This window comes from Scleropages formosus, chromosome 10 (genome assembly GCF_900964775.1).
Source record: "Scleropages formosus chromosome 10, fSclFor1.1, whole genome shotgun sequence".
NCBI lineage: Eukaryota > Metazoa > Chordata > Actinopteri > Osteoglossiformes > Osteoglossidae > Scleropages > Scleropages formosus.
The window spans coordinates 6134602-6148488 of NC_041815.1; the positions used below are offsets into that span (position 1 = coordinate 6134602).

A 13887-nucleotide genomic window follows, 5' to 3' on the forward strand; every position below is an offset into this window, starting at 1 on the left:
CACATTTCCTTAAACAGATTACCGCACTGTGACCTGGATGTGGCCTTTTAGCATAAGCTTCAGACAGATGCTGACAACGTATGTTGAGGAGTAGCAGAATCTGCACTGGTTATGATACATTTTTTTGGATTATTATTAGGGGCAAACTACTCAAAATGCCTGAACAGAAGTTTACCAGTAGCCCTGTTTTTCTCTTTGGTGGCAAAACACCCCCTTCGTCTTGCAGCGAAACCTGTGAAGCCACTGTTCAAAACGCTCAGTCAGGAAACAGGTCGTGTTGAATAACAAAAATAATTCTTTCCTGACCGGTTGAGACATGCATGCATTTCTTAAGACTCGTAGATATTACACACACACTGTCTGAAACCGCTCATCCCAAGGGGGGTTGCGGTGGACCGGAGCCTAACACAGCAATGCAGGGCACAAGGCTAGAGGGGACACACCCAGGACAGGACGCCAGTCCATCGCACGGCACCCCAAGCAGGACTCGAACCCCAGACCCACCAGAGAGCAGGCAGAGGCCAAACCCACTGCATCACTGCACCCCTCAACTAGATATTCCAGCGCTCGATTACTATTTCAGCATTCTGTTATTATTATTCAGCGTTATTGTGAAAGGTGCAAACACAGCCGAAGGCATTTTTCTCACCTCGCAGAGCAAAAAAGAAATTATCCAAAATGACAGACATTTAAAGTGTCTCTTATTTACAATATCTCCTGCATCTTATGCCAGTAAACTGTATCAATTTCCCCAAAGTTTGTTCCACTCTCTGATTTTCTTCTTTTCCCACAAGAGAAAACAGTACAACTGAACAGCGAAGCACGAGAAAACACCGAATGGTGCGAATAAGAAAAGCGTCTATGATGGTGCTCTGCAGGCACACTGTGAAGGGAAGGAAAGCAAAGGCACCAGTTGCTTTATGAGAGCCTGTTAAAGTGTGTTTTGCATATGGAAATGGAAAATGATTACAAAAGGGGTGGGTCGTGGGTGCCGTGCAATCGCAGCAGGAACTGCCTTCACACCTCCCTGTCATTGCATGGGGTGGACATCTGATAACCCATCCCATACCTCTTCTCTACCGCCCTGTCAAGCATCATAGAGCACAGTCAGACATTCACCTCTCTTAATGGATAAAGAGCAGGAGCACTGGGACGCAGCCTGGCTCTTCCGCTCTGTTCAGCCGAGACTTGCTGCACTCCAAAGCGCTTCGCAAAAGGGTATGTAGCTTTGCTGTGACTTGTCTTTTTATTTTTGGCTTTTGACTTAAGTCTTATGGAATCCTTCTTATTTATGAGGGTGGAAAGATGCGTTGGGAAGATCACAGAGAATGCAATCTAATGTGTGTTAATATAAATATCCCACGAATGAGAACGTCTGACCGAAACTTCACGACGAAGCAGCAAAAGGACCTGCAGCCAGCATTACTGTTTACTTAGTTCCCATATTTGTCCAAGTCAATTTATCATGTTATGTTTGTTTACAAAGTGACCGACAGTGATTTACCCATTTATAGAGAAGGGAACTCTTACTGTATATTCAGGGTAAATACCTGGATCAAGGGTCCACCAACAGGAGTGAGATTTGAATCAGAGACCTTCGGATCATAAGACAACATCTCAGAAGAGCAAACTTCTCTTAGTGGTTCACAAATGCAGATGATATATTACAACATAATTGTTTTCTCCCAGGGGAGCGCGGTGGCGCAGTGGGTTGGACCGGGTCCTGCTCTCTGGTGGGTCTGGGGTTCGAGTCCCACTTGAGGTGCCTTGCGGCAGACTGGCGTCCCGTCCTGGGTGTGTCCTCTCTCTCTCTGGCCTTACGTCCTGTGTTGCCGGGTAGGCTCCGTGACCCCGTATGGGACAAGCGGTTCCGAAAATGTGTGTGTGTGTATTTTCTTCCTCGCTCTGTCTCCCTTTCCAGCACCTGATTAGTTTTTATATGTAAGGACATATTAGCTCATGCCCTCACTCTGTTTAACACAGGCAGACATTGTCACAAGTTTCAAACATAAGTTATGTTTCAATGTTTATAGTTCGTCTTTACAGAGAAGTGAAACTGGCTGAAATGAATGAACAATGAACAATATTCTTTTTGCACTGTGTATTCGGGTCAATAAACTGCCATTATGTATTGCACTATGCGCTAAACAGCTCGTCATAAATTAAACCGAAGCACGTCTGCCAAAATACTGACTGCCAAAGCAAACTTAATATTTAGTTTCTGTTGCTATTAATTTCTTTTTTTTTTTTTCCCCAATTGTGAATTTACAGAATTGTACAAAACCCGGAATATTCAAGATCTTTAAACAAAACAAAGAGAAGGGAAGTTGTAAAGCTCAGTTTTAAATAGATAGCAATGTTTTGACAGTCAGTGTTTTTGTTCTTTGCTTGGTTGCTTCTTCAAAAGACATGTTTTAAATATAAATGAAATTCCCCTTCTTTATTTTGCATGCTAAGGTATGGAGTTGGTGCTTTTTAATTCCTCATTCCTTCGCAGAAGGTGCTTTAAAGGGCACTATCAACAATATTCTTCAACAATGAATACCATTTTACGTTTCTTCGCTGAGCAGACGCTTCTCTCCAAAACAACTTCCAGTAAACTCTACGTAGTGTTATGAGCCCACACATCTTATTCACCGCGGTGACTTACACTGCTACATACACTACTTACAATGGGTGACTCATCCATACATCAGTGGAACACACTCTCTTGTCACTCACACACTATGGGTGAACCTGAACAGCATGTGTTTGGATTGTGGGAGGAAACCAGAGCACCCAGAGGAAACCCACGCAGACACGGGGAGAACATGCAGGTTCCACGCAGACTGAGCGGGGGTCGAAGTCGGATCCTCTTGCGCTACCTCGCCGTGCCACTGTGCCGCCCGTGTTTTATTTAACCGCCACGATTTCAGTTATCTCCACCTCAGAATGACAGTCCCAGATTCCAATATATATTCTTATATAGTCCATATTTTGCCTTGTACCCATGTCCCCTTATTTTGTCCCCTCCAGGAATTAAATTAAATGTGTCCAACATGGGACAGGAAAGCGTGCAGTGCAACTGCTCCATCGACACCTTCAGGCGGGACTTCTACCCCACGTGTTACCTTCTAATCTTTGTCGTGGGGCTGGTGGGCAATGCCTTCTCCTTCTACTACTTTGTGGCCATGTACAGGAAGATGAGGAGCTTCACCTCGATGACCCTCTACTTGGTCAACCTCCTTGTATCAGACTTCATGCTGGTGTGCTCCCTGCCCTTCCGCGCCTCCTACTACCTCACAGACACGTGGGTCTTCGGTGACGCCGTCTGCCGGATCATGTCCTACGTGTTCTACATCAACATGTACAGCAGCATCTTCTTCCTGACGGCGCTGAGCGTGATGCGCTACCTGGCCGTCACCCGGCCGTACAGGTACGTCTACCTGCAGAAGAGTCGCGGCGCCTGGGCCGTGTGCCTCTTCATCTGGCTCTTCGTGTCCCTGGCTTCCATACCTCTGCTGAAAGAGGGGTCCCATCAAGTCGGCAAGGACAACGTGAAGTGTCTTGAGCTGAACATCAAGAACGCAAAAACCATCATAACCCTGAACTACATCACGGTAGGACTGGGTTTTGTCCTGCCGTTTGCCGTCATCTCCTTCTGCTACATATTTGTGGTGTATAGCTTGGTCAGGCCCCGGGAGGTGCAGGGCAACAAGAGGCCCAACTACAAGAAGTCCTGTGCCCTGGTGGTCATCGTCCTTGGCATCTTCTTGATCTGCTTCCTGCCCTACCATGTGGTGCGCACCCTCTTCCTCCAGGCCGAGCAGGAGTGCAGCGTGAACTCGAGTCCAGAGTTGTGCCACCGCGTCACTTGGTTGCGCAGGGCCGCCGTGGTCACGCTCGGCCTGGCCGCGGGGAACAGCTGCCTGGACCCCCTGCTGTACTTTTTCGCCGGAGGGAACTTCTGGAACTTCTGCCGCAAAGAAGTCGCAAAGCTGTCAAAGAGCAAAAGGAACAGCGCTGCAGCAAACCTGCCCATCGCTGAACTGCGGGAGCTGTCCGTAAAAGCGGAAGGAATGTATTAGAAGTGACTGAAGACACGTCTGCAAGGGGGAGTATCTTTTACACCTTCTGGTTTGGGAAACAACCACCCACAAAAATGATCACCCTCTCCCTGCTATTATTTTTGCGTCCATAAGGGTACAAGGCGTAGTGAAACAGCAGGGCGTTTTATAGGAATTAAAGCTGTGAATAGAAGTATGTTTGTGCAAAGTGTTTTCTGCAGACAGTTTCGCATAATATTCATTCGTTGTCCGTCTCTCTTGAATAGAGAATGCAAAAAAAAAAAAAAGGCAAAATAAAGATATGGCAGATAAAATAAAATGCAGCCACTGGGAAGTATCGTGATTAAATAATGGGCTGATAATAGTCTTCGTGTGCACTTAAACCAATCTGTTCCACTTCAAACAATTAAGTCTCTAATTTCCTCTGCTGTAAAAGCATCCTTTCTTCCAGGTGCTGTGTCCTTGGCAATTTCATATCACTTTCCATTTTGGAAAGAGAAAATAAAGACTAAAAATGTACAAAACAGCAAAGAGCCAGAAATGAATAGGGCTAAAGATGGGCTGAAGGTTAACATTTCCTTTTACATTGTTACTATGCGCAGAACTAAAAGTATCTGCAGCTCATGTTATACTTATATGCATAATAATATATATTATGAAGAAATATTTTGTTTTGTTAAACAGCATAAGAACCAGGGACAGTGATGCTCTTAAATCTGTATATACATGAAGACAGATGACTGTTCATCATGATTACGAATGTAATTTATTGTCTTTTTAAAAGATACTGTTGGTCTATGTTTTACTGCTGTGAAAAATTAGCTGTAAGCAGTCTTTTCTTTTTACCTCTGTATTTAAAGGAGAAATGTGAATTACTGCAGCAACAGAAAGTTCATTTTACGGTTAAGCACCTGTTAAGAGTGATTTCTTTTGATTTGTCTTATTAATAGATTTCAGTGTCAGTTTATTCGGGAAAATTCAGCATTTTTTCTCTCTCTCTGTGTGTGTGTGTGAGTGAATGCACATGCAAAGATTGTTTTCTTTTTTGGATATTCAAGTATATGCACATCGAACATTCTTTCAAGGTCTGTCAAGTATCAGAAAACAAAATCTAAACTTGTTGATACGTGAAAGCATCAAGCTTCTGCAGAGGGAAAAACAGAAAGCCAGCAGGGCTTCAAGCTGAGATGTTTTGTCCAGTGTATGCAACTTTACCGACTTCTGGAATGGAGCGAAGAAGAGTGCAGCAAAAATGTTAGCAGAAAGCAGAAACATTTCATCATGTGTTCTTCTCAGCATGTGAACTAGAGGAGCTGATATCTAAGCAAATGGGAAAAATGCAATCAAGTTCAGAATTTGCGTAGTCGTCTTTCCGAACTCACTCACCTTATCTTTGCGTAGCCAAATGCCAAATTTTTAAGACCGGGGCTGTTCAGGTACAGGGAGCTGAATGCATCTTCAAATGCATCTTTAAAAATCTGATGTCACTTATGTGAAACTTTATGTTTTTTTTTTTTTTTCCTTTTAGATGAGACCTAAAGGAAATTAAGAGTGGAAATCCCAGAAAATGATTGTGTTTCTGCAGTACTTTATGACAATTATGGCTGTGGCTAAATAACCATTTTACAGCTCTTTGTTTAATTTTGCAAGAGGACATCAAAGTTGGACAGTAAGGACACACTATTTGAAATAGTATTTTGTGGTGATTAAATGTATCTACAGTACATGTATCTTGCGATGCCAGACTTGTCATTAACACACTTGACCAGGGGGTGTCGCTGTTTAGCTTCAGTTGTGCCCTCCTTGCATTACCACGCACTAAAAAGGCGCGCATGTTAGTCTTCTGCGGATGAAAGAACAAGCTAAAAAGTGTGGAATCAAAAGTTTACTGCTGTTTTTTAATTAACAGCACACGTTTTTGCTAAAAGCTCAGTATGAACATGTACTCAGTAAAAATCTATTAAAGCACACTGACATCTGCAGAGACCCAGGTGGCATGTAAAACAATCAGAAATTCCATCTATATAAATTAGTTTATATATGCCATATAATAACCGTCCTGCCTAGATGGAATAATACAATGAGAGCAAAAATGGACACACCTTTTCAACAGTAAGGGTGCAAGCGGAGGACAGAAGTTTCTAGAGGCCGTGTATTAATGTGGTGGCAAAGAGTCAACACTGATTTGATGGCAGCAACAATAATGCACTAATGTGCCAATTGCGCAATATGTAACTAAATATGTAGTGCTGATATCCAAATGCTCCACAATGTACCGTATGCGTCTGGGTGTTACGCAGCTAGTAGGACCGAGGCTGTAAACAATTGGTATTTACTTTTCTTTCATCCTATTAAACTTTTCTCAGTAAATCTTTGTCTGTGTGTGCTTATGATTTCCAGTTCTGTAATTTTATTTTTCTTCTAGAAGCATAGCAGATATCCTGTAGGTGGAAGTTTTGCATGGTTATTTAAAAGACCTATAAAGCTGGCATGTTGGCATGTTCTGTATGTTAAACTGAAATGGGCATTATTTTTTTTTTTAAACTATGTTACTACGTCTTATATTTACACTTATATGTCTACATTTAGCAGATGCTTTTCTCCAAAGTGACGTACATCTCATAGAAAATACAATGTGTGCATTACCTTAGGAGGACAGTTAGAATTACAGTTGGTTTCCACCATATGAACCAATGTACTTCACACGAGTTGCTGCATAAAGCTGTATCCAAATAATCGACAATTCCTAATCGCATTTTTTTTATTAATTAAACATTTACATTACAGGAGTAGCCGTGTGAAAGTTTATCCGTTATTCAACAGCTATGATCTCAAAGTTATGGTGCATGAACATTGACACCTTACGTGAGCTTAAGAGGTCATGGGCGAAGTGAGTCTGGAAGAGGTGGGTTTTAAGACCCTTTTTAAATGTGGACAAAGATTCAGCAGTTCTGAGTGAAAGGGGAAGTCCTTCCACCACAATGGAGCCAGAACTGAGAACCTTCGTGCTTTACCTTTTGTGCGTGGGAACGCCAAGTGGGCAGATGTGGAAGAGCGTAGCAGTGCGGATGATCAAGTCTTGTAGAAATCTGGGTGCAGTTCCATTGATGCATTTGTAGGCCATAACCAGCGTCTTAAATTTGATCTGGGAAGCTATGGGAAGCCAGTGCGGAAAAACGAGCGGAGGAGAAAGAAGGGAACGTTTCGGCAAATCAGACACAACTCGTGCAGCGGCATCGTTCTGTATCAGCTGCAGAGGTTTGATGGCAGTAGCAAGAAGGCCACACAGGAGATAGTTGCAGTATCCGGAGCGAATGTCACCATGGCCTGGACAAGTAGTTGGGCGGAGTCAGTTGTGAGGTAAGGATGGATCCTGCGAATATTATGCAGGATGTATCTGCAGGACCGGGTTGTGGCTTCGATGTGCTGAGAGAAAGATAGACTCGAGTCAATCGTCACTCCCAGACTCTTAGCTGAGAAGGTAGGCAAAATGAATGAGTTGTCCAGTTTGATCGAGAGATCGCGACAGGAAGAGAGGCCAGCTGGGAGGTCAAGGAGGTGATGTGAGGTCTCCTGGCGTTCTTGCGCAACAGATGTGTGTGCGCTGGTCTTATGATGGTGTACAGGTTTGGCGGAACGGCGGTAGAGCGAGTAGCACCGCTGTCTGACAGTGCCTGGGGGGTACGAGAGGACATGGGTTTGATTCCTGCTCAGTCTGTGCGGAGTTTGCATGTTCTGCCTGTGTCTGTGTGGGTTTCCTCTGGGTGCTCTGGTTTCCTCCCACAGTCCAAGACATGCCTTTCAAGTTCCCCCATAGTATGTGAGTGACAGAGAGAGTGTGTTCCACTGATGTATGGATGAGCGACCCAGTGTAAGTAGTGTATCTAGCAGTGTAATTCACCACGGTGAATACAGTGTATGGGCTCATAACACTACATAGACTTCATTGGAAATCACTTTAGAAAAAAGTGTCTGATAGACAAATAAATGTAACGACAGCTTCTGTACGGTGGTAAGAGCCCTTCAGTTCGCTCAACTACATGTTAAAAAACATGCTTTCAAAGTGCCGCTCAGACATATCGAGTACAGCGTGTGTAGAGCAGTTCCGACGAAGAACCTAACCCTAACCACCTGCTCTTTGATGCAATGAAGATTTCAGCTTCACCTCAGCCTAGTACTTAGGGTGTGCGGAAATTTCTCAGCAGTTTTTACAGATTTAAACGTTGAGACCGAGCATTTCATTTCAAGCGAAGACACTGGAGAAACGTCGCAGAGGGCGAGGAGGACGGTGAAGCCGCACGTAGCGACGCTTCCTCCCCGGGCCTGGGTTTGAATGCAGCTCAGTCTGTGAGGAGGTTCTGCGGGTTTCCTCCCACAGCGCGAAGTGCGAAGACACGCGTTTCAGGGGAACGGTCCCTCTAAATCGCCACTAGCGTGCGAGTGCTCACCCTGCAAAGTACTGCTGTCCCATCCCTACCTCGTGTATCCGGAATAGGCTCCGGACCACTGCGACCCTCAACTGACACCAAGTGGGTGTTTCGCATTTGTTCGTTTAGCTGATGCTTTTCCCCAAAGTGACTCACAACCGGGTGATTTTACCGCCATACCGACGGCGCCCGAGTTACGACGGTCCGACTCGCAATTTTTCGACTTTGCGATGGTGCGATAGCGATACGCATTCAGGAGAAACCATATTTCGAATTTTCAATTTTGATTTTGCAAGCGATATGTTGTACGACACCCTTGTGATGCCGGGCAGCATCAGCGATCCGCATCCCCCAGTCTGCCGCACGGTCGCTGGTGTATACAACCGATACTCTACGATGTTCTGTGTATCCAGCATCTTTTCGGATCCACCCCCCACGTGTCTTTGTGTTTTGTCCATCCATCATGTCTACGAAACGTCCATCTGTGTCTCCTGCTACTAGTGAGAAGAAGAAGAGGAAGACAATTATTCTGGAAGAGAAACTCAAGATAATTGCCCAGCATGAGGGTGGCAAGCATGTAACGGCTATCGCACGTGAACTTGGACTTTCGCAATCGATGATCTCGACCATCTTAAAGAATAAAAAGCAATGATGTTTGGTAGGTTAGGTAGCTTTAAATGCATTTTCGACTTACGATATTTTTGATTTAGGATGGGTCTATCGGAACATAACCCCATCGTAAGTCGGGGATCGCCTGTAGTTTTTTTTTTTCTTTTTAAGAAAGTACTTTGCTCAAGGGTACTACAACTGGAGGTGAGCGTTAAACCTGCATTCTTTGGGTCTGAAGGCAGCAGGTCTAACCAGTACACTACAAGTGCGCCAAGTGTTTTAAATAAATAAATGTTTTTAAAATGTGGCGCAGTGGGTTCGACCAGGTCCTGCTCTCCGGTGGGTCTGGGGTTCGAGTCCCGCTTGGGGTGCCTTGCGATGGACTGGCGTCCCGTCCTGGGTGTGTCCCCTCCCCCTCTGGCCTTAGGTTCCGAAAATGTGTGCGTGTGTATTCTGGACTTTAATAAACTTGCACATAAATGGAAAAGGAGAAAACTGGCAGGGATCTGTAGCTCTTGTTAGTGGGTAGTTGTAACTGGCTGCTAGATTCACTCGTAATGGAGCCGTGCGACACACTTCTGTTTTTGGTACTTGCCACGAATCAGAGCTCCTGCTCGTACCCAGAGCGGCGAAACCAAACCGAAACCCGCTTACGCTCCAACAGCACACAACTGTTCCTGCACACAGTGACACAGGTCTGCTCATCATAACCAACATCTGAAGGTCTTTACTTCTTTATTCCATCTGTAATGTCAGTGATGTCAGTAATGTCTTTCCTCATAGAAAGACATTGTTCTGACATGACGAGAACTAAGCTAGAGATGCTTATCAATGGCCTCAATTTCTCATGTATGTCATGCACAGGAAGCGATCACGTAGTAGACAAGGTCTAAGCTCACGCTTGACACTGTATGCAATTGTCAACTTCAGCCTTGGAAGTGCCCATTAGGTCCATGAAGCAATTTTGCTAACGATACGATATTTATTAAATCTGTTTTAATAGTGAGTAGTGCTGCGGTGTGAGAGGATGTGGGTTCGATCCCTGCTCAGTCTGTATGGAGTTTGCATGTTCTCCCTGTGTCTGTGTGGGTTTTCTCTGGGTGCTCTGGTTTCCTCCCACACTCCAAAGACATGCTGCTCAGGTTCCCCCATAGTGTGCGAGTGACAGAGAGAGAGAGAGTGTGTATGTGTGTGTGTGTGTGTGTGTGTGTGTGTGTGTGTTCCACTGATGTATGGATGAGTGACCCAGCATAAGTAGTGTATCTAGCAGTATAAGTCACCAATGTGAATAAGGCGTGTGGGCTGATAGTAACACTACATAGAGTTCATTGGAAGTCGCTTTGGAGAAAAAGCATCTGATAAATAAATGTAAATGTCCCTCACTTTTTGGGATAATGCTTTAAAGTGGAAAACTTTGTCCTCGGACCATTTAATAATAGTTTATAGGAGGAAAAGAACAATCTGATAAAACACTGAAGGCTACAGCAACTCTGTTTCACACTGTTGGCTGTGTGAGTTATTTTAAAATACATATTTTATATATTGCAAAGGGAAATGTTTCCACACTGTCAGTGTGCACTCTGTAAGATGTTGGTCCCTTTCTGTTAATTACTATTTATTTTCAATTTTCTTGTGTGTTATACACACACACATTTTCAGAACCGCTTGTCCCTTACGGGGTCACGGTGAACCGGAGCCTACCCAGTAACACAGGGCGTAAGGCCGGAGGGGGAAGGGGACACACCCAGGACGGGACGCCAGTCCGCCACAAGGCACCCCAAGCGGGACTTGAACCCCAGACCCACCGGAGAGCAGGACTGCGGTCCAACCCACTGCGCCATCGCACCCCCTCTTTGTGTGTTATAAATCTTATTAATCAATAATGTTTACGAAGGGGGTTGCAGGAAGATCTGCAGAATGCTTTTGTCTGTCAGTGTGTCCGTAACATCTTGCAACTCTGAGTCCTTCAGTGTTAGGCTCTTTCTCTATCCTACCTTTGTGCATCCTCTCCTGCTCACCTTAGGTGCCGGATGTGCACAGGTTTGCCGTGGCAAATGGGCACATGGACAGACCTATACATTTACTGCACCTTCTTTCTCCACACACAGCAGCAATGCCCATCTCATGGTCCCATCACCACGTCACCCTTCTCCCCTAAAATCACTTAATACATTCTCTGCCATTTTGCACCATTACCAGATAGACCCTCTTCTTGTACCATTAAACTGCATTTTGGGAAAGCCTGAACCTATGAGGGTATCTGGTAGTGTAGTGGTTAGAGCTGCTGTCTTTAGAGCCAGAGACTGCAGGTTTGATCCCACCTCCTACTGTAGTACCCTTGGTCAATGTTCATACACTCAGTTGCTCAGCTATATAAAGGGGTAAATAATTGTAACCTTAAGTAGCTTTGGTAACAGCTGAGGAAGTCATGAGCTGTTGAGGACACCTACACCATATGCTGCCTCAGAAAGATGATGTGCATCATGTGAGATTGTAGTCACCCTGTATGGACACTTTTCTCTTTCCTGCAAAATGGCTTAGGTCTATTCGAACCCGCGCAGCTAGGTACAGGAACAGCTTTTACCCCACTGCTGTAAGACTATTCAACACTAACCAATGTGCCACCTTTAGTAACTAGAGTTGGACTGCTCCACCCAAGCGCATTGGTAAATTACACTGTCACTGTAAGCATTCGCATTCTCTCCTTCTGAGTTCTCTGACTGTTACCATTATTTATTATTTACTGTCGTTGACACTGTTTTGTTTGTCATTGTTTTGTTTGTGCAGTATTCCTATTGTCCTTGCCCATAGTCTGTGGAGAAGCATTCAGGAAGATTTTCACGATGCATGTGCATGGTACTTGTATCTATGACAATACACTTGAAACTTGAACAAGTGTCACCTGAATGTGAGCCCTGTGCTTTTGAAACTCTCACATATCAGGTTTATCTTCTCCTCTTCAGAAAATGTAAACTCTGTCCGTGTTACGGGGGACCATTTTCTTCACTTTAACCCTAACGTAACGTTGCCACATCTATTATGCAAAGTGTGTGAGACTATTTATCTTGTGCTTGTCATCGTTGTGTGGAAATTAGAATAAGATAAGGGACCTGATAAAAGATTGACTCTGAATGCAACGAGAGCCATTTCCTAAATGTTTCATAGGCACATTTTTAGGCTCTACTTGTGCAGGAAGTGCATTTGCAGTGCACTATTTCCATTGTATTGCCATGACATCCTGCTATGCGCCCAGATTCAGCAGGAAGTTGTCCAGAATAGTAAATGAACACTGTGATTCATAACCTTTGCAAGAAATATTTTGAAAAGGAACACAGTTTGTGCATTCATGTATGTATTTCATGAGTCTCTTGTTTTTCATTTCGTGTTATAAATAATATACTGTTTCAAAGTTGTGACGATAGGGGCATCCCAGCTCAGTTCAGTGGATATATTGAATTTGCTAACCAATAAAAATAAATCCATACATAAGGCCAGTGAAAAGTTTGAGTACACAAGGGCAACCTGATCAATGTCTGTTGGGAGGAACCAGACAGAAGAGTGAAATCAAGGCAGCACACGAGTGTCATTCACCTGTGGGGTCTACAGCAGAAGAGCTGGGAAACCATGCCAGCTGGTTTTCTGCTTAAACTTATTAAGGGAATGCTGAATCTGGTGAGAAAAACTTTTTCCAGCCAGTGTGCTCGGACTTTTCAGAAAATTCTTCTGAAAACATTTTTTTTGAGTTACTCATGGGGACAGAATCCATGAGTTCAGCCTTGTCTCTAAAGCTCCTCGCCTAAAAGAGGAAATCAGTGGAATTTGTCCTTTTAAAAAAATGTCCCCAGAACACATGACTTACAGGCTACTGATGTCCAGGTGCTCATGATCGCACATCTTGATAGAACAGATAAAGATAGTATGTGGACCATCAGTAACTTCACTAATGATCTCAGTATGAGAGAGCCGTTAACAACAATTCAGCTGAACAGAAGCTTGTATCCTTGACGTGTAATCTCTCCAAATGACTGGTTACACGCCTGGGAAAGGGAACTGTCGGACGTCCCTTTGGACATTTATGGCCCCCTACACATTGCCGTTGTTGACAAAACGATAACTTCAGAGAAATGGGGACGTTACTCGTTTTCAGTTTCTAAGCAGTGTTTAAGGTGGAACTTTCGTAATGCACAAATGTTACGCATATGTCGTATATCTCTGGTACAAACCCGATCTCTGTTTCACGCCCATAGACCGGTGGTTTCCTTCAGGAAGTGTCTTTTTTTAAGCTGGTTTGCAGCTGGAGCAGAATGTGACCATTAGTGCATCTTTCTAATCAGGGAATGAATGACAACCCCGAACGTTTCTGAATGAAGGTAAGGCAAACAATTTCAGCACAAAAATCTTTTTCGGTGATCTTATCACGTAGCGTTGAGCCAGCAGTGGAGTAACAGTTGTCTGGTTCTTCTCATTTGAAATGTTTGCTCTCTTCTGGCTTCCTGTGAAGTGTGCAAAGTTAACGGCCTTACACTTCCTTGGTTGGAGATGTAGTGAAGGCTCTTTTGCTGAAGTACTTAAAACTAAAGAGAAGGCATAATGGTTGATAGTTGTTAAACGAATGCTCGGATTTTAGTTTTTGTAGAAATGTGAAATAATGACTTGAGAGGTTATACCTGTCGCTAACAAGGTATCGATAGGTGTGAACTCTTTCCACTCTGTCTGAAACTTGAAGTGGCTTCTGTGACCTGTTGGTTTTTCAATGGATTGCCACTGGATTCCACTATACTTTTCCTCACCATCCCACTAGTTTT

At 44.1% G+C, this 13887-nt stretch overlaps 2 protein-coding genes across 3 annotated transcripts in view; both read left to right on the top strand.

The window, feature by feature from the left end:
* The first annotated feature begins 1114 nt into the window (after positions 1-1114).
* On the top strand, positions 1115-4943 carry cysltr2b (cysteinyl leukotriene receptor 2b). 2 transcript variants are annotated; one of them, XM_018764252.2, is made up of 3 exons: positions 1115-1218; positions 3016-3599; positions 3801-4943. In XM_018764252.2, exons 1-3 carry the CDS (start codon positions 1128-1130, stop codon positions 4065-4067), a joined length of 942 nt encoding a protein of 313 aa, XP_018619768.1. In that variant the 5' UTR covers positions 1115-1127; the 3' UTR covers positions 4068-4943. The 2 variants fall into 2 exon arrangements, with proteins under 2 accessions (XP_018619768.1, XP_018619759.1); XM_018764243.2 differs by having other exon boundaries at positions 3016-4943.
* An 8441-nt stretch (positions 4944-13384) lies between these two features.
* The window catches only part of fndc3a (fibronectin type III domain containing 3A), a 32696-nt gene continuing 32193 nt past the window's right edge, over positions 13385-13887 (top strand). The window contains exon 1 of the mRNA XM_018764640.2: positions 13385-13452. Coding sequence (XP_018620156.2) covers positions 13447-13452 — 6 coding nt within the window. The 5' untranslated portion in view covers positions 13385-13446. The remainder of the gene's footprint in view (positions 13453-13887) is intronic.

What these genes read in the sequence shown, in the direction of transcription:
- cysltr2b (XM_018764243.2), top strand. Translation starts at nt 1,128, where the DNA reads ATGGATAAAGAGCAGGAGCACTGGGACGCAGCCTGGCTCTTCCGCTCT. An exon ending in CCAAAGCGCTTCGCAAAAGG is followed by an intron (nt 1,219 to 3,015) that starts GTATGTAGCTTT and finishes TGTCCCCTCCAG; the next exon opens with GAATTAAATTAAATGTGTCC.